The sequence below is a fragment of the Nyctibius grandis genome, chromosome Z (assembly GCF_013368605.1).
Source record: "Nyctibius grandis isolate bNycGra1 chromosome Z, bNycGra1.pri, whole genome shotgun sequence".
In the NCBI taxonomy this organism is placed as follows: domain Eukaryota; kingdom Metazoa; phylum Chordata; class Aves; order Nyctibiiformes; family Nyctibiidae; genus Nyctibius; species Nyctibius grandis.
Genome location: NC_090695.1, coordinates 40,227,029 through 40,248,681, shown reverse-complemented (window position 1 = coordinate 40,248,681; position 21,653 = coordinate 40,227,029). Strand labels below are relative to the sequence as shown.

General features: G+C 41.1%; 1 protein-coding gene across 2 annotated transcripts in view; it reads left to right on the top strand.

Annotated features, from left to right (window-relative positions):
• Positions 1–21,653, top strand: part of PIP5K1B (phosphatidylinositol-4-phosphate 5-kinase type 1 beta) — a 130,908-nt gene extending 109,255 nt beyond the window's left edge. For both annotated transcript variants that reach the window (XM_068422569.1, XM_068422568.1), the window contains 2 exons: positions 9,501–9,718; positions 20,981–21,653. In XM_068422569.1, the coding sequence (XP_068278670.1) occupies positions 9,501–9,636 (136 nt within the window). In that variant the 3' untranslated portion in view covers positions 9,637–9,718; positions 20,981–21,653. The remainder of the gene's footprint in view (positions 1–9,500; positions 9,719–20,980) is intronic.

Below are 21,653 nucleotides of genomic sequence, written 5' to 3'. Positions count from 1 at the left end.
AGTGAAATATTACCAGGGAATTTTACTATATTTGACCTACTTTTTTTTTCAACACATACATGTAATTTATAAAAATGAAATCCAAGGTTGGGTTTTAGAGGTGACGTAATATTTCTACATTGTAAACATTAGACTAATTAATGCATTTAGTTCAGCAGGTCTATTAATACCTGTTGTCCATGTTCACATTTATATGTATGCAGGCAGCTTTTCTGCAACAATTGGTACTAAGTTGTACCTTAGAACAATAGCTTTACTGCTCATTTATCCTACAAGACGTTTTTCTGGCTAACTTCTATACATTGAGATTTTAAAGATCTAAACTCATGATGCAATGAGTTGATAATTTTTTTCAAAAGCATATATGAGAGTTTTCACACACATTGGACATTACAAATGTGCTGCTATTTAGGGGATAAATTTTCTGTGGAATATGCTACAGGAAAGCATATTTGACATCCAAAGATAGACATCAAAGCCTATTTTTATTACAATTCTTCACAATGAGGGAGGCGCAGTAGCTCATTCTAATTCATGGCTGTTGTATTTTGGCACTATCTAAAAGAAGCTGATAATTTTATTCCTACAAGAGCTGTTCTTCACACTGCAGGAGGGAAAAAAAAAAACAAACAACTAAACCCAAAATATAGCTCAAACTTCTGCTTCAGTCAGTTGTTACTACCTGGCACTGTTTGTGCCGTTCTTCAAAGGCTGTGCAATGACTTGGAAAGGAGGCTGAAGAGTCCTACCTGTCCTGCAGGCTGCCTTGCAAGTAGACACATTATAATGAGGCATATTTTTTTTTCCATGAAGAAAACAGAAGTTTTTTATTTCTAAAACTGTCACTTCAGTTTAGTGTAAATAAAATATGAAGGACAGAAATAGTAATTAAAATTTGTGAAGGTTTGAAGGACACCAGTATTTTAATTTTTTTTAAATTATTTTTACTATTTTATTTTAGATAATCCTGCCTGCTTATGCTAGTTCCTTGACAAAGTATATTTTTTTTCCTTTATTCCTTAGAAACTTAATAGGATCTTACATATATCATTATTAGATTAAAATGTGTAAAAGTTATGCTGTTCTACAAATCTGCAGAACATCAGTCTAATTCAATTGTTCTTACTGAACATCTTGTGCTCAGCACCTCATTTTTCATATTTGCAAGCAGGAATCACTAACTATCTTAACTTTTTGAGCTAATTTAAGTGAGGATTTTTTTGCGTCTCTCATGCCCAAGAGAGCGTTTTAGAAGGACTTCAGAAAATGAAGGTTTTATAAGAAAACTTGAGCCTGTTTTTTTATTAAATGTGTTGAAGTGTGCTGATTTAGAAGGTCAAAGTATGACTTCTCTCCTCACTTCAGCAGAAGGACAAAATATTTAGTGCTTTTTAAAATAGGATCCACAATAACACCTAAGGATGAGACCTTAAAAAAAAAAGCTTCTTGATCTTTCCCCTTTTCATAGGAAAATTGGAAATCTTGTTCTTACGCATATCTTCAGTAGTTCATAGCTACTTAGGCAGTGGGGTTGCTTGTTCTTCGTGCTGTCATTGCAAGGCAAGTACAACAAACAATTATTGTTGTACTCTGCCATGAAAATGATTTCTAACTAATCGGCTGTAACTAAGGAGGTGTTATTACATTATTACACATAAGCACTATGCTGCAGTTGCAGCAGAGTGCAGCTCCTGGCAAATGCAATTGCTTTCATACTGACACCAGCATGGGCTCCGGATGCAAATTAACAGGGCAGTGACTTGAAATTTTCACTTTCTCCTTTATACACAGTACAGATTAGCTTCCCAAAGTGGACAGTTCATGTTCTTCTAAATAGAGAAAAAGCTTCGGTTATTGAACTTAAGGTATGTGAAAGACAGTTCCGTCTTGCAACAGTTTTCCTACACTTCTCCTTTTAATAAACCATTTTTCATGCAGGATATAAGTCTTCCTTACTTGCAGAGTTTATCTTTAATTATTCAGTGTGAAAGTCACAGCAGCAAGGAGATTGCGATCTGCAAATAAGTTGTTGGTCTTTGATTGTGAAAAAGGAAAAAAAAAATAGGTGGACTGGCATCTGCATTGTTTCATTTTCTTCTTTCATGACTGATTTTGTTCAAGGGACTTTAGTCGCTACTGGGTTTCTATATGTAGATTACTGTATCTTTGTACTTTCTTCTGCCCCTTTTCTCCCATTTCTTTCTGTATGTTAATATATATATTATATATATTATTTGTTTCCATATATTAAATCTCTTTCTTTTTTAGGAAGTTCACTACTAAATAGCCAAATTGTGACATTAATAGGAGCTTCTCTCTGACTTCTCTTAACGTGCTGTTTTTGTTTCAACCCTCATTTGCTGCATGACTGTATACTGTATTTCCATAACAGGTACAGAAGAAAAAGAGGCACATTCCAAAGGGGAGGTGTCATTGTCTTTATGTTATAGGTAAAACCAATATTTTAACAATAATAGGATCATAGAATGGTTTGGGTTGGAAGGGACCTTAAAGATCATATAGTTCCAACCCGCCTGCCACAGGCAGGGACACCTTTCCACTAGACCAGGTTGCTCAAAGCCTCATCCAACCTGGCCTTGAACACTGTCAGGGAGGGGGCATCCACAGCTTCTCTGGGCAACTTGTGACAGTGTCTCACCACCCTCACAGTAAAGAATTTCTTCCTAAGATCTAATCTAAATCTACCCTCTTTCAGTTTAAAACCGTTACCCCTCATCCTGTCACTACTTGCCCTTGTAAAAAGCCCCTCTCCTGCTTTCCTGTAGGCCCCCTTCAGGTACTGGAAGGCTGCTATGAGGTCTCCCCGGAGCCTTCTCTTCTCCAGGCTGAAAAGCCCCAACTCTCTCAGCGTGTCTTCATAGGAGAGGTGGTCCAGCCCTCTGATCATCTTTGTGGCCCTCCTCTGGACTCTCTCCAACAGCTCCATGTCCTTCTTATGTTGGGGTCCCCAGAGCTGGATGCAGTACTCCAGGTGGGGTCTAACGAGAGTGGAGTAGAGGGGCAGAATCATCTCCCTTGACCTGCTGGCCATGCTGGTTTTGGTGCAGCCCAGGATACAGATGTCCTTCTGGGCTGCAAGCATACATTGCTGGCTCATGTTGAACTTCTCATCAACCATCACCCCCCAAGTCCTTCTCCTCAGGGCTGCTCTCAATCCATTCTTCTTCCAGCCTGTATTTGTGCTCGGGATTGCCCCACCCCACATGCAGGACCTTGCACTTGGCCTTGTTGAACTTCATGCGGTTCGCACAGGCCCAGCTCTCAAGCCTGTCAAGGTCCCTCTGGATGGCATCCCTTCCCTCCAGCGTGTTGACCGCACCACACAGCTTGATGTCATTGGCAAACGTGCTGAGGGCAAACTCAATCCCACTGTCCATGTCGCCAACAAAGACATTAAACAGCGCTCGCTTGGACATCAAGCCATTAACCACAATTCTTTGAGTGCGACCATCCAGCCAATTCCTTATCCACTGAGTGGTCCATCCTTCAAGTCCATGTCTCTCCGATTTAGAGACAAGGATGTTGTGCGGGACAGTGTCATATGCTTTGTACAAGTCCAGGTAGATGACACCAGTGGCTCTTCCCGTATCCACCAACGCTGTAACCCTGTTGTAGAAGGCCACCAAATTTGTCAGGCATGATTTGCCCTTAGTGAAGCCATGTTGGCTGTTACCAACCACCTCCTTGTTTTCTATGTGCCTTAGCATAGTTTCCAGGAGGATCTGCTCCATGATCTTGCCCAGCACAGAGATGAGACTAAGTGGCCTGTAGTGCCCCAGGTCTTCCTTTTTTCCCTTTTTAAAAGTGGGACAATCCCAAGACTGAATGCTAAACTAACATTACTGTTGTTTGCTATCCACAGCAGGCTGTGAAGCAACATAGATTATAATTTAATAAGCTAAGAGCAAAAGAAGTGCAGTGCCTTCTAATGGAAGGTAGAGAAGAGAGGAAGAAAAGTAAGTGTCACAGTAAGCCAGTGAATTAAACTGAAATAATAGGAGGACTAGGTCTTAGTTACAGAATGCTCACTTTGTCTTCAGTACAGGTTCCAGAGGTTTTCTGGAAGTGAAAGAAGTTAAAAATAACAGCATTAAAGGTGGCAGTGATATTGCCAGATATGTATATGAAAGGAATAACTATTTCAATTTTTTTTGCTTTTAAACCTCACCTGATGCAGGAGTGAAAGCTGATGCCGAAATTATGCCCCAAAAGGCTCTATGAAACTGCTCAGAGACAAAGTTTAGTCTTTAAGCAGCGAGGTATTTATTTCAGGCAACGCTGGGGAACCCCCGGCTCATGCCGGACAAAAGAGTTCCAAAGCAGTCCGTGGAAATCAGACTATTTATACAATTTGCATAAGAGATTACAACATCTTTTCATGCATATTCATATTATTGCAACATCTAATTATAATATTCATAGCAGGCGGAGTTAAGGCGGAGTTATAGGCATGGTCTTCAATTTGGGGAGATTTTCAGGGGTCGTTCCGTTCTTCAGCTTCATGAACCCAGTGTCCTTTCATCATCATCTTCATAAACTCTTGAACTTTCCTTAATTTGGATGGTTTCCCTATGTACCTGGCAAGGATTCCTAGTGTCTTGGCAAGAATACTTGATTTCTTGGCTCATCCTTTTTCTTCTCTCCCCTTGTTATATATGTTAGCATTTTTCAGCTTTCTCTGTTCCTACTTCATGTCATAGCGTCCTAGGCCATGTCATAGCGTCCTGTTCCTCAGTGAATTATTACCTCTGCTGTTAATACTAAATTCTCTAAGTTTTTGCTTAAAGCCTACATTTAAACTTTAACTCTCTGTTTCCTGTATTGCTACACTGTATTCACTTTCCTGGCTTCAAAGCCAGGTATACACCACAGCCTGCCTGGCTTGCTTTACAGTTAGTAATGCAGAGCACTATTTTCCAGAAGGAAGGCTTGACCACTGGGTTTGCATATTTTTATAGCAGTAGTAGCTCCTCACTGCACATTCATCTCGTGTCACATGGTTTTCATATATGGGCCTTTGCACATGCAGAGGCCTGAACTGTGCAACAGTGGAGATCAAAATTCTGCAAACAAAAGTGACTCTCTCCCCTCACCCACCGCGCCCTTTTGCCAAGAGTAGTATCATCCATGCCAGAGCTTATTTTGTGGGAGATGATAAAACATAGTCTAACATTTGGCAACAACCCATTTTTCCCTTCCTGTCTGCCCTCTCCCCTTCAGTAAAATGAAGCATTGATAGAAAACTGATGTAACTGAAATACAAGTAATGGGTGTGAGAAAAATGCTACTAAGTCAGTGGGAGCTGGGTCACCCTTGGGACAAAAGAAATAGTCTTGCTATTGAAAAGATGCCTAATACACTATATAATAAAAGGAACATTGTAATGTGGCAAACGTAATGCTGTGCACTTAATACTAATACGACATGAGGGTGACTGATGATTCATTGTTTTGTTGAGCATTTGAATTTGTTTTCTACTTTGCATGCTAGCTTTGCCCTTTTTGAAACTATAACCCATCTGAAACAAAATACAAAGTACTGCAAAGGGAGGTGGAAATAAGTAATTTCTGGACTGATGGCTGTAACTGTGTTTTCATACCCAGTTATAATGCAGAATTGGCTGCTTTTCACCTTGTGTGTAAATAGATAAGAACTTTTAAAATATGTCTCTTGCAAAAATTGACAGTTGAGTTTTCAAGGCAGCCTGGAGTCTGTTAGTTTCTGGCAGCTGGTGAGGACAGGTGATAATGGGCACCTAACTCCTACAGAACACCTGTGAGAGTTATAGCTTTGTGGTTCCAAGTGTGTTTACAAAACAAAAGAAGATTCCTGTGCGGATGCATTTGCAGTTTCACTTTCTTTCTGGATAGCAGAGAACAAAAAATGATATCCATGAATGATAATACAGTGCGCCTGCTCTGTAAATACCACTTCCTTGCAGAACAGTACTAATTACAGTACACTCTTGATCTCCTCCCACTTTCCCTTCTGAACTGTGGCTGCAAATGATCCCATATCTGCATGAGAAAGTCCAGTGCTACTGTGCCTAATTACCAAATCTTCAAAATCCCTATTTTGAGTTAAGAAGTGCACCAAAATTTACACCATGTGTAACGTGAAAGTAACTTCTTTTGAAATTAATGAAATTATCTCACATTTACTGTGACATAGTTTCATTCTTTAAGTAAATATTAGAGTTCAGGAACAGTATTACTTCCTGATAAAATTTTAATTAATGCAAAAGTAGAAAATGTGGTTTGCATACGTTAGTCAAATATGAGCTAGTTACTCAGGAATTAGCAGGGCTCATTCGGAGAGCTTTAAACTAGATTCGAAGGGGGATGGGGTAGTAGCTGGGCTTGCACCACTGGGGCAACGCTCTAGTGATGAGGTAGACCAGGAGGCCTCCCATACCCCTGGGGTGAAATCGGTGTGCTCAGCTTACTCCCTGAAATGCCTGTACACCAATGCACGCAGCATGGGGAATAAACAGGAGGAGTTGGAAATCCGTGTTCGGTCGGGGGGCTATGATTTAGTGGCAGTTACAGAGACTTGGTGGGACGCCTCGCATGACTGGAATGTGGTCATGGATGGCTATGTCTTGTTCAGGAAAGACAGGCCACTAAGGAGAGGTGGTGGAGTTGCTCTTTATATGAGTGAGCAGCTAGAATGTATTGAGTTCTGTCCAGGGGCGGATCAGGAGCGAGTTGAGAGTTTGTGGGTGCGAATTAAGGGGCAGGCTGGCAGGGGTGATACTGTTGTGGGTGTCTATTACAGGCCACCAGATCAGGATGAGGAGGGTGATGAGGCCTTCTACAGGCAGCTGAGAGCAGTCTCGCAATTACAGGGCCTGGTTGTCATGGGGGATTTCAACTACCCTGATATTTGCTGGGAAGCCTACTCAGCCAGCCATCCTCAGTCCAGGAGGTTCCTCCAGTGCATTGATGATAACTTTCTGATGCAAATGGTGGAGGAGCCAACTAGGAGAGGAGCGCTGCTGGATCTTATCCTCACTAACAAGGAGGGTCTGGTTGAAGAGGTGAAGGTTGAGGGCAGCCTTGGTTGTAGTGACCATGAGATGGTAGAGTTCAGGATCTCATGTGGCAGGAACAGAATAGCTAGCAGAATCACAACCCTGGACTTCAGGAGGGCCAACTTTGGCCTTTTCAAGCAATTGCTAGTGGAAATCCCATGGGACAGGGTACTAGAAGGTAAGGGGACCCAAGATAGTTGGTTAGCATTCAAGGACTGCTTCTTCCGAGCTCAAGATCAGAGCATCCCAACAGGTAGGAAGTCAAGGAAGGGTACCAGGAGACCTGCATGGTTAAACAGGGAACTGCTGGGCAAACTCAAGTGGAAGAGGAGGGTGTACAGATCATGGAAGGAGGGGCTGGCCACTTGGGAGGAATATAAGTCTGTTGTCAGAGGATGTAGGGAGGCAACTAGGAAAGCTAAGGCTTCCTTGGAATTAAACCTTGCAAGAGAGGTCAAGGACAACAGAAAGGGCTTCTTCAAATACATTGCAGGTAAAACCAACACTAGAGGCAATGTAGGCCCACTGATGAATGAGGTGGGGGTCCTGGAGACAGAGGATAAAAAGAAGGCAGAGTTACTGAATGCCTTCTTTGCCTCTGTCTATACTGCTGGAGGCTGTCCTGAGGAGCCCCGGACCCCTGAGGCCCCAGAAGAAGTCAGGATAGAGGAGGAATCTGTCTTGGTAGATGAGGGCTGGGTCAGGGACCAATTAAGCAATCTGGACGTCCATAAATCCATGGGCCCTGATGGGATGCACCCGCGGGTGCTGAGGGAGCTGGCGGAAGTCATTGCTAGGCCACTCTCCATCATCTTTGCTAAGTCGTGGGCAACGGGAGAGGTGCCTGAGGACTGGAGGAAAGCGAATGTCACTCCAGTCTTCAAAAAGGGCAAGAAGGAGGACCCGGGTAACTATAGACCGGTCAGCCTCACCTCCATCCCCGGAAAGGTGATGGAACAACTTGTTCTTGGTGCTGTCTCTAGGCACATCAAGGATAGGGGGATCATTAGGGGCACTCAGCATGGCTTCACCAAGGGGAAGTCATGCTTAACCAACTTGATAGCCTTTTATGAGGACGTAACCCGGTGGATAGATGATGGTAAAGCTGTGGATGTGGTCTATCTCGATTTCAGTAAAGCATTTGACACTGTCTCCCACAGCATCCTCACAGCTAAACTGAGGAAGTGTGGTCTGGATGATCGGGTAGTGAGGTGGATTGTGAACTGGCTGAAGGAAAGAAGCCAGAGAGTGGTGGTCAATGGGACAGAGTCCAGTTGGAGGCCTGTGTCTAGCGGAGTCCCTCAAGGGTCGGTACTGGGACCAGTACTATTCAATATATTCATTAATGACTTGGATGAGGGAATAGAGTGCACTGTCAGCAAGTTCACTGATGACACAAAACTGGGAGGAGTGGCTGACACAACGGAAGGCTGCGCAGCCATTCAGAGAGACCTGGACAGGCTGGAGAGTTGGGCGGGGAGAAATTTAATGAAATATAACAAGGGCAAGTGTAGAGTCCTGCATCTGGGCAAGAACAACCCCATGTACGAGTACAAGTTGGGGGCAGACCTGTTGGAGAGCAGCGTAGGGGAAAGGGACCTGGGGGTCCTAGTGGACAGCAGGATGACCATGAGCCAGCAGTGTGCCCTTGTGGCCAAGAAGGCCAATGGCATCCTGGGGTGTATTAGAAGGGGTGTGGTTAGTAGGTCGAGAGAGGTTCTCCTCCCCCTCTACTCTGCCCTGGTGAGGCCGCATCTGGAATATTGTGTCCAGTTCTGGGCCCCTCAGTTCAAGAAGGACAGGGAACTGCTAGAGAGAGTCCAGCGCAGAGCCACGAAGATGATTAAGGGAGTGGAACATCTCCCTTATGAGGAGAGGCTGAGGGAGCTGGGTCTCTTTAGCTTAGAGAAGACGAGACTGAGGGGTGACCTCATTAATGTTTATAAATATGTAAAGGGCAAGTGTCATGAGGATGGAGCCAGGCTCTTCTCAGTGACATCCCTTGACAGGACAAGGGGCAGTAGGTGCAAGCTGGAACACAGGAGGTTCCACACAAATATGAGGAAAAACTTCTTTACGGTGAGGGTGACCGAACACTGGAACAGGCTGCCCAGAGAGGTTGTGGAGTCTCCTTCTCTGGAGACATTCAAAACCCACCTGGACGCGTTTCTGTGTGATATGGTCTAGGCAATCCTGCTCCGGCAGGGGGACTGGACTAGATGATCTTTCGAGGTCCCTTCCAATCCCTAACATTCTGTGATTCTGTGATGAGCTGCTAGTTACCTAGCTGTTGTCAACACATCTATATGTGTCCATTTGCATTCCGTCTTTTCAAGTATTTGAAGTTTTACACTTAAGAGAGAAATTTATTTTAAAATTTTCAGCTATGACTGAGCTCTCTGTAACTTGTATTTTTGGTTGATTGTAGTCTCCCTTCTCTTTGCAGTAAAGGGTTGCCTTCGAGTTCAACATTCACTTTAGAAGACAGTGCCATCTATTTGACTTCAGAACAGAGCACACTAGAAATGGAAAATGATAATGCTTCAGTTTTGGATGTCTACTTAGTAAGTTGTCACCTGTAATTCCTTTGACTCAGGCTCAGTGACTAAAATACGTGCTTAACTTCAAGATCCAGAGGTTCACTGGGGTATTTCTTAATGAGGAGTAAGTACCTTGCCAAAGCAAATCCTTCAAGAATCTATATTCCTATTAACTATTGTGTTAATAATGACATATGCCAAAATGTCTTTCAGTTTTTCTCTAATGGTAGAGGTTTTTTTCCTATTATATGTTTTCCATAGGAGGAAAAAAAAAAAAGGAAAAAAAGTGGGGGGGGGAATGTGGGGGGGAGAAAAGAAAAAGTCTTTCCTCTTCATGTTGAATATTCCACAGTGTAGAAATTAAATTTTCTCAGAGAGGAAAGTTCTGTGTTTACATAAGTGATTTTAATGCCAGTGAAGTAGAGCTCAATATGAAGTACGTTAACGGCTCCCCTTTCTGCTCTGAAGGGTTGTCTAGTTGTGGCTGGAAAATAATTAAAAATTTGTCTTTTCTGTGCTGTTTTGGTTTCTAGTGAGCAGTTTATCTGACTGCTGAAAGATAAGCTCAAGTCTACATCTTTGGTTGTCTTCATATCACCTGTGTTTTAAAAATTCTCTTGGTATCTACAGCTCACATTCCACAGACATAAAGGCAGTAGACACCCAAGTCCAGTTTCAGTTGAGTGAAGTTTTGTGCATCTAACCCTTTTAGGCCATTTTGAAAATATCAGTATAAGTATAGGAGGGCAGTATGTTAAGCTTGGCTTTTTTCCTGAAGGTTTGTTTTCCTAAAGCACCAACCAAGCAATTCTGATATTATCCTAGTTATATTTTCCGTCTCTTTTCATAAATAAATGCCTGTGACTTTTGTGGCAAGAATTTTACTAGAGAGAAAGTGTCAAAAAAGGAAGTCTGTTCTCTAGGTTTCTAATAAACGTTTCACACAGGTATGGTTGTTTCCTTTTTAGATAAAGTTCAATGCATTTTTTGTTTTTCTTATCTCTAGAGTTTCCTGATTTTTGTCTTAAGAGATCCAGAATATCATAGAATCGTAGAACAGCCCAGGCTAGAAGGGACCTCGAAAGATCATCTAGTCCAGCCTTTCAGTTGGGAAAGGGAGCCTGGATGAGGTTATCTAGCACCCTGTCCCACTGCATCGTGAAAACCTCCAGCAATGGTGATCCTACCGCATCCTTGCAGAGGTTGTTCCAGGGATTGATTGTTCATACTGAAAAAATTTTTCTTTTGTTGGGATGAAACATGTTTGTGTCTGATCTTATGCCAAGATGAAACATGTTTGTCACATGTTTGTGTCTGATCCCCATGCTGTTTCTGTAGGCTGCACCACTGATTTTTTTCTTCTTCTTTTTAGCCAGCAACGCTTGAGTATATACAGTACCCACTTAATAGCTACTAATTTAATAGTGCAGCACACTTGGGGGAGTTGTTGCCTCCACTGAAACAAGACAGTGCAAGTACCAGTGGCCAATTAGATGTAGAACTGACTTAGTTACCTGTGACCTCAAGTAGCCCATTAAATCAGCCTATTCCTGTAGGACTTGTCTTAATTTGGCTTGTTGCTGATCAGATGTTGACATGAATCGTCTGTAAAGAGGGACTCACAAATCCTGAAATGTTATAGGAAATGGACAAATGAGTAATCACATGCAACCTAACCTTGCTAGAAGATTGACTGACTTAGTGAATTGTGCTTTAAACAAATGAACTTTAGGGGGTAGGATCCAGAGCTGTGACACCTGCATATTCATACGGGTGGATGAGCACACTTACTAGAGTAGCAGCGAATGCTTCAAGTGCTTTACAAAGGCAAGAACACCAAGTCCAACCACCTCAAGTGCGTGTATACCAATGCACATAGTCTCGGCAGCAAAGAGGAAGAACTGGAGCTCCATGCCCAGTCTGAGAGTTATGATGTGATAGGAATCACAGAAGCTTGGTGAGAAGACTCACATGACTGGAAAACCACAATGGATGGCTGCAGACTCTTCTGGAAAGATGGGAGGAAGAGGAGGTGGAGTTGCATTTCATGGAAAAAGAGAAATTTGAGTGTACGGAAGTAAGCTATGGAGACCACAAAAGTTCTGCCAAATGCCTCTGAATAGAGATTAGTTGTTTCATCGCCAAGGAAGATCTTATGTTAGGTATCTGTTACTGACCTTCCAGCTAGGATGAGGAGGCTGATAAAACCTTACTTTGGCTGCTCAGGGAAGTCTTGGGCCAACAGAACCTGGTCCTCATGGGCGACTTCAGTTACCCAGATATTCATTGGGAGAACAACACAGCAGTGCCCAAGTTGTCCATGAGATTCCTGGAATGCATGAGGACTGCTTCCTGCTACAGGTGCTGGACATGCTGACTAGGAACAGTGCATTGCTACATTTACTGCTCACAAACTGAAAAGACGTACTTGACAACATAACTACAAATTGATAGCCTTGGATACAGTGATCACAACATTGTGGAGTTTAAGATCCTGCTGAGTACACTGAAGACCAGTAGTAGGACAAAGGCCCTGGATTTTAGGAGAGCCAGCTTCAGTGTATGCTCAGAGCCCAGATGTGAGGCATTCGAAGGGAAGCATGCATGGAGGGCAAAGGAGCTTGTGAGTGCTGGGAGTTTTTAAAGAACAGCCTCTTGGAAGCACGAGAACAGTCCATTGCCAACAAAGGGAAAGGAAGAAGGCAGAATGAGAGAGACCACCTGGGCTTAACAATGAGGTTTTGGGTGTCCTTAAAAGCGAAAAAGAAGCATACCAGCTATGGAAAGGTGACGAAATACCCATTGAGGACTACAAGAAGCTTGCTAGGGTGTGCAGAGATGCAGACAAGAAGGTTAAGGCTCAGCTAGAACTGAAATTGGCCGAAGATCTCAAAAAGAAGAAAGGGTTCTTCAGATATGTGAGCAGTTAAGCAGAAGCACAGAGAAGACATAGGCCCCTTACTAAACAGGGCAGGGAAATGAGTTACTAATAATGCTGATAAGCCAGAGGTTCTCAATACCTTCTTTGCCTCTGTCTCTGCTAGCATGGATGGACCCCAGATCACACGATCAAGTAGCTACGACAATGCATGTGTTGTCCCACCAGCAGTGGCCCTCTGCAAGGGCTCAACCCACCTAAATCGATGGGCCTGGGGAGTATCCACCCCAGGGTGTTAACAGAAGCAGCTGACATTGTTGCAAGGCCACTGCTTATAATCTTTGAAAAGTCGTGGAGATCAGGTGGCATATCTGATGACTGGAAGAGAGCAAATCTCACACCCATCTACAAGAATGGCCCAAAAGAGGACCCAGGAAACTACAGGCCCATTAGCCTTTCTTCAGTCCCTGAGAAAGTGGTGGAAGGAGTCCTCCCAGAAACTGTTACAAACCAAATTAAGCAGGTGATTGGAAAACCCAGCACAGATTTACCAAAGGCAAATCATGCCAGACTAACCTCATCACCTTCTACAACAAAATAACATCTTCTGTCAACATGGAGAGAGCAGTGGATGTTGTTTAGCTGGACTTCAGCAAAGCATTTGACACAGTTTCCCACAGCCTTCTGGATGAATTGGCAAGATACAGTCGGATGGGTGGTCTGCAAGATGGGCAGGAAATTGTCTCAGAGGGTGGTGATGAGTGTTTTTTACTCAGCCTGACAGCCTGTCACAAGCTGGGTCCTCTAGGGATCAGTACTGGGCCCCACGATGTTCAACATCTTCATAAATGATCTAGGTGATGGAACTGAAGCACCCTCACCTAGTTTGCTGATGACTAAACTGGGTGGTGAGGTGGACACATCAGAAGGTAGGGCCATCTTACAGAGAGACTTGGAGAGGCTGGAAGAGTGGGCTAGTAAGAACTGGATGAAGTCTAACAAAGACAAGTGCAAAGTCCTGAATCTGGGACAATATAACCGGAGTCCGGCACAGGCTACAATATGTCTGGCTGGGGAGCAGCCTTGCTGAGAGGGACCTGGGAGTCCCAGTGGACTACAAGCTGAACATGAGTCAGCAGTGTGCCACTGCAGCAACCAAGGCAAATTGGATCCTGAGGTGCATCTGAAGGTGTATTACTAGCAGAGATAAAGATGTGATCATCCCACTCTACTCAGCACTTGTCAGAGTCCTGTGTCCAACTCTGGGCCCCACAATTCAAAATGTGGACAGAGTGGAGAGGGTCCAAAGGAGGGCCATGAAGATGACCAAAGAGCTGGAGAACCTGCCATGTGAGGAAAGACTGAAGGAGTTAGGTCTTTGCAGCCTGTAGAAGAGAAGTTTCAGGAAGGATGTCATCAGTTTTCCAGTACTTAAAGGTGACTACAAAGAGGATGGAGGCTCTCTTTTCACAAGAGGCAATGGGTGTAAGTTGCATCAAGAGAGGTTTCATCTTGATATAAGAAAAGTATTTTTACAGTGAGAACAATCACTGGAACAACCTCTCCGGGGACATGGTAGAACCCCCACCACTGGAGGTTTTCAAGATGCAATTGGACAGGTAATCTCATCTAGGCCTCCTTTCCCACAAAAGGCCGGACCAGATGATCTTCTGAGGTCTCTTCCATCCTGGGCTGTTCTGTGCTTCTTTTGGCCCCACTTAACAGAGAAACCACTTCTTGTTGAAAACTTTTTAATTTGGTTTATAATATAACAATCTTGTTTAACACTGCTCAGCACTGTGAAGTGCTTTTTTTAAAGTTTGATGTCTACAGAGTGGACGGTGGAATGTTTTGAAAATCTAGTGACAGACATAGGTAATACCTTCTATAAAGCTGTCCTTATGAGTTCCAGGTGTGATGGTGATCTCATTAGTTTTTGGCTTGTAAAACGTTCATTACTGTTATGTCTGGGAAACTGCAGTAAGTATATGTGTATTCCACTGATCAATATCAACAGAAAAATAAATAAAACCCAACTCTGGACGTTACTACAAACATCCAGTGTTTATTCCCCTGAGGAAAGGTCTGGAAGAATAAATAGGTCTTAAGTGGAGAGAATCATAGATGCTTTTTTGTCCTGGCAGCACCCTTTCTCAGCACACTGAAAAATCCAAACCCAAAATACATTAATCAAGACAAGGTAGTGGCACATACCTCCAGTGTCTAGGTATGCAACAGCTGACAGCTTCAAGGAAATTGGATACTCTGGCTAAGCACATGTTACTTCTTAAGTGGCAAACTCATCTTGAGAAATTACTTAGCCCTGCGTTCTTGGTCCTGTCCCACACACTGTACTGATGCCTCCTTAACTATTTTGAGATGGCTGCAGAAATGAGCTGTAACTTTATCACATGTACCCTTGTATGTATGCTGAGGTGTTTGTGGAACAAAGAGGAATAAGATAATGTTTTATGCACTAACCTTTTACTTCCTAATGCCTCCCAATATCCTTCAGCGGACCCTGAAACAACAGTTAACCTCTGGTTGGGAAAGTGATACTAAAGGATCAGTGATGTGTGTTATGTTTGATTTACTGCTGCTGTGGCAGAAGGTAGTTTTGTTTTTATAGGAGGATGATTAAATGCAGGCTAGAAGGGAAAGACGCATGTTTTTGAGAACACTAGGAACAGGTCAGTCATTTCTAATGTGTGTCTCAAAAAGCAAAGCAAATCAATGATGTTTGCGTTAGCTCATTTAAGCCTCAATTGAAAAAGTTTCAAGATACATTTTGACCTTTTAAAAGCATGAGGAGAAAATGTGGCTTTAAATGGCATTCCCAGGTTTTCCTTTAATCCCATAGTGGTTAATCCTGTCTGTGTTTCTACTGCAAGGCAAGCTGCTGTAGTCTTACCCGCTAGATATTATAATGAAAAATATCTTAACTTGCTTAATTTCAGTTAACTCTACTAATCCTTTTATGTCTTTGCCTCCTGCTTTGAAATGCTAAATTTTAGTCCTCTAGGAAATGAAGAGCTATGAATTTTTGATCCCATGAAGGAAAAAAAAGACATTGTAGTAAAATGACATTGTGCAAACTTACTACAAGAAACAGTTTAAAAATGGCATTTGGCTGAACAGTGTTGTGTACGAATTCAGACAGTCAAGCAAGGTGGGGTGGAGCAGAGATTGTAAAAAAAAAAAATTCCTGTTACAGATAAGAGCATTGGTTTTGGGGTGTTACATTAAGGGAACACCATGCAGACTCACACTGTGCAGCTGATGTCAAAACTGAGAATTTATCTGGTAGCAGCAAGAATTTTTGTTCCAGGACACAGATATGGAGACATCTTGAGTTTGCAGCTGAAGGGCTGGTCTGGGCCCAGAGTTCCTCGGTTATGAACAAAGACCAGGTTCAGCAAACCAGCATTTTGTGCACCTGCCACTCTGAGCAACACTGTTAGGAACATCCTCAAATCCAAGTTTACTTCAAAATTCCATTGGTTTATTTTCTCTTAAATCTTTTAACCCAGATAATAACTTAAGAAATCTACCTTTTATGAATAAAATGACTAACCGTGATCTGTACTGAGCAGTTAAGTATAAGCCAATCCAAATTATTTCCAGATATTCTAGTACCATACAATGGGAAACAACTACTGAATATTCTGTAAAAATAATTTTAATTTTTAATTAAGGATTGCAGAAAGATAGCAGATATGTAAAACAGAAATTTGAAATGTTTCTCTGCAGAGAATTAAAGCATTAAAAGGTTCTTGCTTTTATGAACATGTAATACAATGATAGATAAGATACTTAGAAGCAAAAGATGCCACTTGAGGTAAATAGGTGTCCTGTACATAAGCCAGTAACAGAGAAGGTAACACTCTTCTGTTTAGTACTTTGATGTAGAAATACACAAAACAACAGAGTAAAACAGTGTTTCCTTCTTCCTGTGGAAATAAACTTAAGTCACTTTTTAAAATTCCCCTGAAGCCCTATTGGTGTCAGTTCAGGCAGTGTCAGCTGATATATAAGCAGAAAAGCATTAAATGTCAGCAAGCGCTGTTGAACACAAAAGTCTACTGAGTTCTATGGAATTTAATTAGTAGGAATTACAAGCCCAACCCTGCAAAAGTTTCTTAAGAGAGATCAGCGAGTGCAACTGATCCTGAAGACCTTAATCCAGTGTTAGTATGGACTGGTACCTAAAATGGAGGACCTTAAAAGTGGTAATTTAACTTAGAAAGTAAGGAGTAACTTAAAGTCACCTTGTTTCTTCTGTTCTGCAGTGAAGTCCCAAATTCTTTGAGCTTTCTGTCCCTGAAAAAGCAACATGTGCAGTTATGAACTGCTCCACTGTGATTTCTCAGTCTACCTCTGAAATGACTTATAAAGGTAGCTGACATATTATTTTGACAAACTACAGTATCAGTAAAATCACGAGTAGTAAGACTTAAGAATTACTTTAATTAGTTCACTGCAAGTAGGCTTGATTTCCTTTACACTTACAGTGGAACAAGAACATGCATGTAAATAGGACAGCAACAAACTTTGAAGTTTGCTCTGTTGTGATGCTGTACATCTTAAGTCATCTGGTGGTAAATATAGGATTTAAATAAATAAATATATGCCCTGCCTATTTGAAGAATAGTTCTATATTTAATTATAATGGAAGATTCTTAAGTAGTACAGAAATTGTTACATGGAAATACAGCATTGCCTCCTGTTGTTGAAGAAAGGGCTCACAAAATTTGTATATAATTTGGAAGTCACTACCACTGAAGATACGGTTGCAAAGGATTGATAAGGGCTTCAGTAAAATAAAAGAATGGAATAACTGTAGTGATGAGCAAACCCAGACTCTGGTTAGTGTAGCTATGATTTGTGTCAGATGAATTGTGTAGATAATATTATTACATTTAGAATTATGTTGTGGTTTATGTCCAAATGCCAATTTTATTATAGGATTTTGAAGTCTTAAAACATTGCTTGAAATTAACTTTGTATTTCAAAGCTGCTGTAGATGCACAGATAAGCAGATTTACAAATATTGGTCTGTAAAATGCATGTTTAGAAACTGTCAAAACTGTCTGCCTCTTCTTACTCTTCAGTGCTCTAACTCTTTCCTTCTGTTCTCACTCACATAGTTCTGTATTAAAGCCTGTCTCTCTGAGCATTTCCTAGTTCATATTCAAACCCTTCTGACTGCCAGGTTACTGTCTAGCTCTTCATCTTCACAGTTACTTTCTCTTGCAGATATTTTCACCCCTTCAGCTATTTTCAGTTAGCACTCTAAGCTCTCTCATCTCATATAAGCTCTTCATTCACAGAAGAAAATTCCCACCTGGCTCTGATCGAGTGAAGCATCCTAGTCAGATACAGCTTTGGCTAAGGGACTGTACTTCCTCCATAGCTCCTTCATGAAGTGGTGTTTTTCATTCAGAAACCTTTTGCTTCTCGGTCTTTCATAACATTTCGTTCAATTCTAATCATGTTGTAGTTTTCTTCAGGGTGCTTTTGTGGAGTATTAAGAAGTGCAGTTCCCAGGCAGGGTACATGTAAAAAGAAGCTGAAAAGTATACAGTCACACTGTGCTGCGTACCTCAAATTTTGATACGTTGCTCTCTTTCTGGACAGTTCAGTTTCTCTGCCTCACCGTTTCCTCTGAAGATACTGATGGAAAAACATGGTAGATTGAACATTAATTCTGGGACTATGAGAAGAGAATTCAGGCCTCCTCACTTAAAGAGATATCCTTTCTTTCGTCTGAGGGCAGAATAATCCTTAGAATGTTAAGTGCGCATACTGGAACCAATCAGGCACTTTCCTCAAAGTAGAATCCTGTTTAATTAAGGCTGAAGGGGGCAAACCTACTTGTTTTATGCAGTGAGGTAACTGCTCCTTTCCTATTACCTATCTTACCACTGTACCCATCCACGCATGGTCTTAAAAAGGAGAGGAAAAAGAGGCCCGTGTCTCTCATAGAACTGAAACCTGGTGTGAGGTGAAACAACAACTAAGCACTTGAATGTAGTTTGGCAGAGGTGTTCTTGCAGAAGCAATGTTATGTAGGAAACAACATACCAGCAACATTTCAGTCACCCTTGCATGAAAATCAGACATGGGAATTGATGTGCTTGATTAGATTAAAAAGGTACCATTCCAGATTACAGGTAATACATTACATTACATTTAAGCCAAGTGCTAAAATGCCAGCACGTATTGTGACTAAACTACATGTTCTTCTTCCCTGAGGCTTTTAATACACATGAGGAAATCAATCAGCTCATAAACAAATCCATGAAAAGAGAACTGGAGCACAAAAATGCTCCAATACAAAAAGCCTCAAGTAGGCTCAAACATTGTAAATCAATTATATACTCAGTGTCAGACACCCGAGACAGTGATTACAGGAGTGTCACTTGTCCATTATTTATCATTTTGGACTCAATTACTATGGCCAGACTCGGTCTCTACCACAAAATAATGTTTCTTTCTTTGCAATCAAAGTAACCCCAAAAGGTGTGCAGTGGTTACAGAGTTGCTTAGATAAGCATCATGTCCTGCGCCTTGAAATAGATGGAGTTTTTTCCAGAATAATATGCACAGAACTGGACTGTACCTGACACAAAGATGAACATCAGAAAATCCCACCTCCTTAAAATGGCATCAGTACCACGTTTCGGTGACTGACTCACGCAGTTAGCGGTTGCTACAAGTTTCTGTCAGGTCTGTTTTCTCCAACTCCATTACGCAAATTTTGCTGATACTTTTTCCATTGCTGATACCTCTGAAATGCTTTGGAAGGAGAGAAAAAGGAGCAAGAATAAGCTAGTAATAATTGCATTACGTAATTAGTGAAATAGAGTAAAGCTAGCATCAACAATACTGTTAGTCTTCTTAGTGAAAAGCAGTGATGAAGCCAGAGGGTCTGAAGTTGTGTTGAGTGACCATTTTATCTGCCAAAATGGACCTACAGTCATTCAGATCTGAGCTTTCAGACAGAAACTATATGGTGCTAGTGAAAATTTTGACTAATTTATCTTGGCTTCATAAAACATTATTTTGTTTATTGATACTAGCATTTTTCAACTTTTTTTTGCCAAACTCATTCTTAAAAAAAATTTTTTTAAATCCTTGTTAGCCTTATGTCATCCTCTTCTTAAAATATCACTTTCTTTAATTTTACTCAGTTGTCCAACAGTTTTACTTTGCATATTAAATTGTTCTGCATCCTGTAACTATGTACTACTTTACTCCCTTAGCACATTCAGGTGCTAATTCAGCAGTAGATAGACTTTCATTGCCAGATCATAGCTATCTAGAGAGAGAGAACAGCCTCTGAGAGATTAGCACTGTGCTCACTAGCTTCAGTGATTATGAATACCCTAACACTGGTGCACGATACAGTAACAGATTTCAGGTTGCCATAGAACAATATTGAAATATAATTCTTCAAGGTTTAAGGTCTACTGCCAGAAGTCATAAGTAAAATACTGATTTAAATCTACTAGTTACCTTTTTCTAAGATAAGCTTTAAAAATGCCTTTGGAGACTTTTTTGTTGTTGTTCATAGTCAAGATTAGATTGTTGTTGAACTATTCAAAGATTAGTTAAATGCTTGTATCAAAAAGTACAATTTAAAGGTGATCTTAAAAATCTGTTTAATAAATAGGAACTTATGCCTTCATTATATTTTTTAATAAGGTTTTAGAGTAAGGTCACTACAGATGTCTTTGGTTTTGTGTCCTGCTCCGTGCTGGATACATTAGCTGAGATGCATTCAGTTTACTGCAATATTTTCTTCAGCTGTCAGTTTATCCTTAGTTTGAGTCGTAGTAATAAGGTGTTAAGCAAAGAACAGTTTCTTTTCAATTCATCTCTGACTCCATAGGTATGCTAAGATGTGACCAACTATTTGTATTACATAAACCACTGCTTCTGTAGAAGATACTGTAGGAAACTAATTCATTAACATTATTAAGTAATTTTTTTGTGAAATAGCATGATTGCTATGACATTGACTAGAACATTAGTTGTGCCTGAAGGTTTTTGGATAGGTATGATTTTTCAGCCAGGGAAGGGTATAATGCAGAAGCTAACAGGACTTTTATACATGATGTATGAAGACTGCACTTCTTGCCCTAACATTTTTAAGTAACAAAGGCCCCAGTGAGTTCTGCAAGGTAATAAAAACTGTTGTGAACTGCTGAGTGCTCTCAGTTTGGGACTGTCTTCTCTGATGTCCAGAGAGTTCAGCATTTTGCAGCAGCAAGTGGTTGTATTTCATCTAAGGTAAGTGTACTGCAGTGTCTGCAAAACTATAGGTGTTAGCTGTTGTAGAAGAGATGAGACCCAATGCTTTTGATTAGGGGGCAAGGAAAAAAGAATCACTGCCAAACTGTGCTGCAACCAGTCTAGATGAAGAAAGATGTTACCTGTTTATAATTATGTAAGAAAAGAAATAAACACAACTCTTGACTTAACTTGTCATTTCTGTATTTTCAGTAACAAAGAATACACAAAGAGTAGAACTAAGAGAAGTGGTTAATGAAGAGCACTTTCTGCACTCCTGATTTAAGAAGGAGGAATTTGCTGAGCCTAATAGACAACGAGTAATAATCAACTGAACTTATTCTAAAAAGCATCAGGATCTTTGAACCATGGAAAGGACTGATGGACTTGGCAAAAATGATGTGAAACATTCCACACTCCGCTATCATCTGCTGTTGCTTGCTGAACTGTGAAGAATGGTGTATTCAGGCTGCTTTCTACTATATTGCCAATCACCGTTCTTGAACTTGAAAGTGGTATTTTCTTATCAGTTCTCTAGTGGTTTCATTTGCATGCCTTCTGTAACTATGCACAAGCAAAATCTATTATCTACTTCACTTATTTATAAATAAGCACAGTGGTGAATAGAATTAATTTCATTTGTTTTGACCCTTCAGTTCTAATGACTTAGGTCCACATCAGTGGAAGTTGGAATTGCTGTCATACAAGGGTTAGGATAAACCTCTGCACACACTGTATGAAAATGAGCTTCTATTTTCACTGTTGGTGAAAAGGAGAAAAAATGTTATTTATAACAAGGCCTTATGTTGTGTACAGATATTGTCTTTGAAATATTTTTGATTTTAGTTTATTTCTTGTAAAACAAAAATTATATAATTTATTTAGT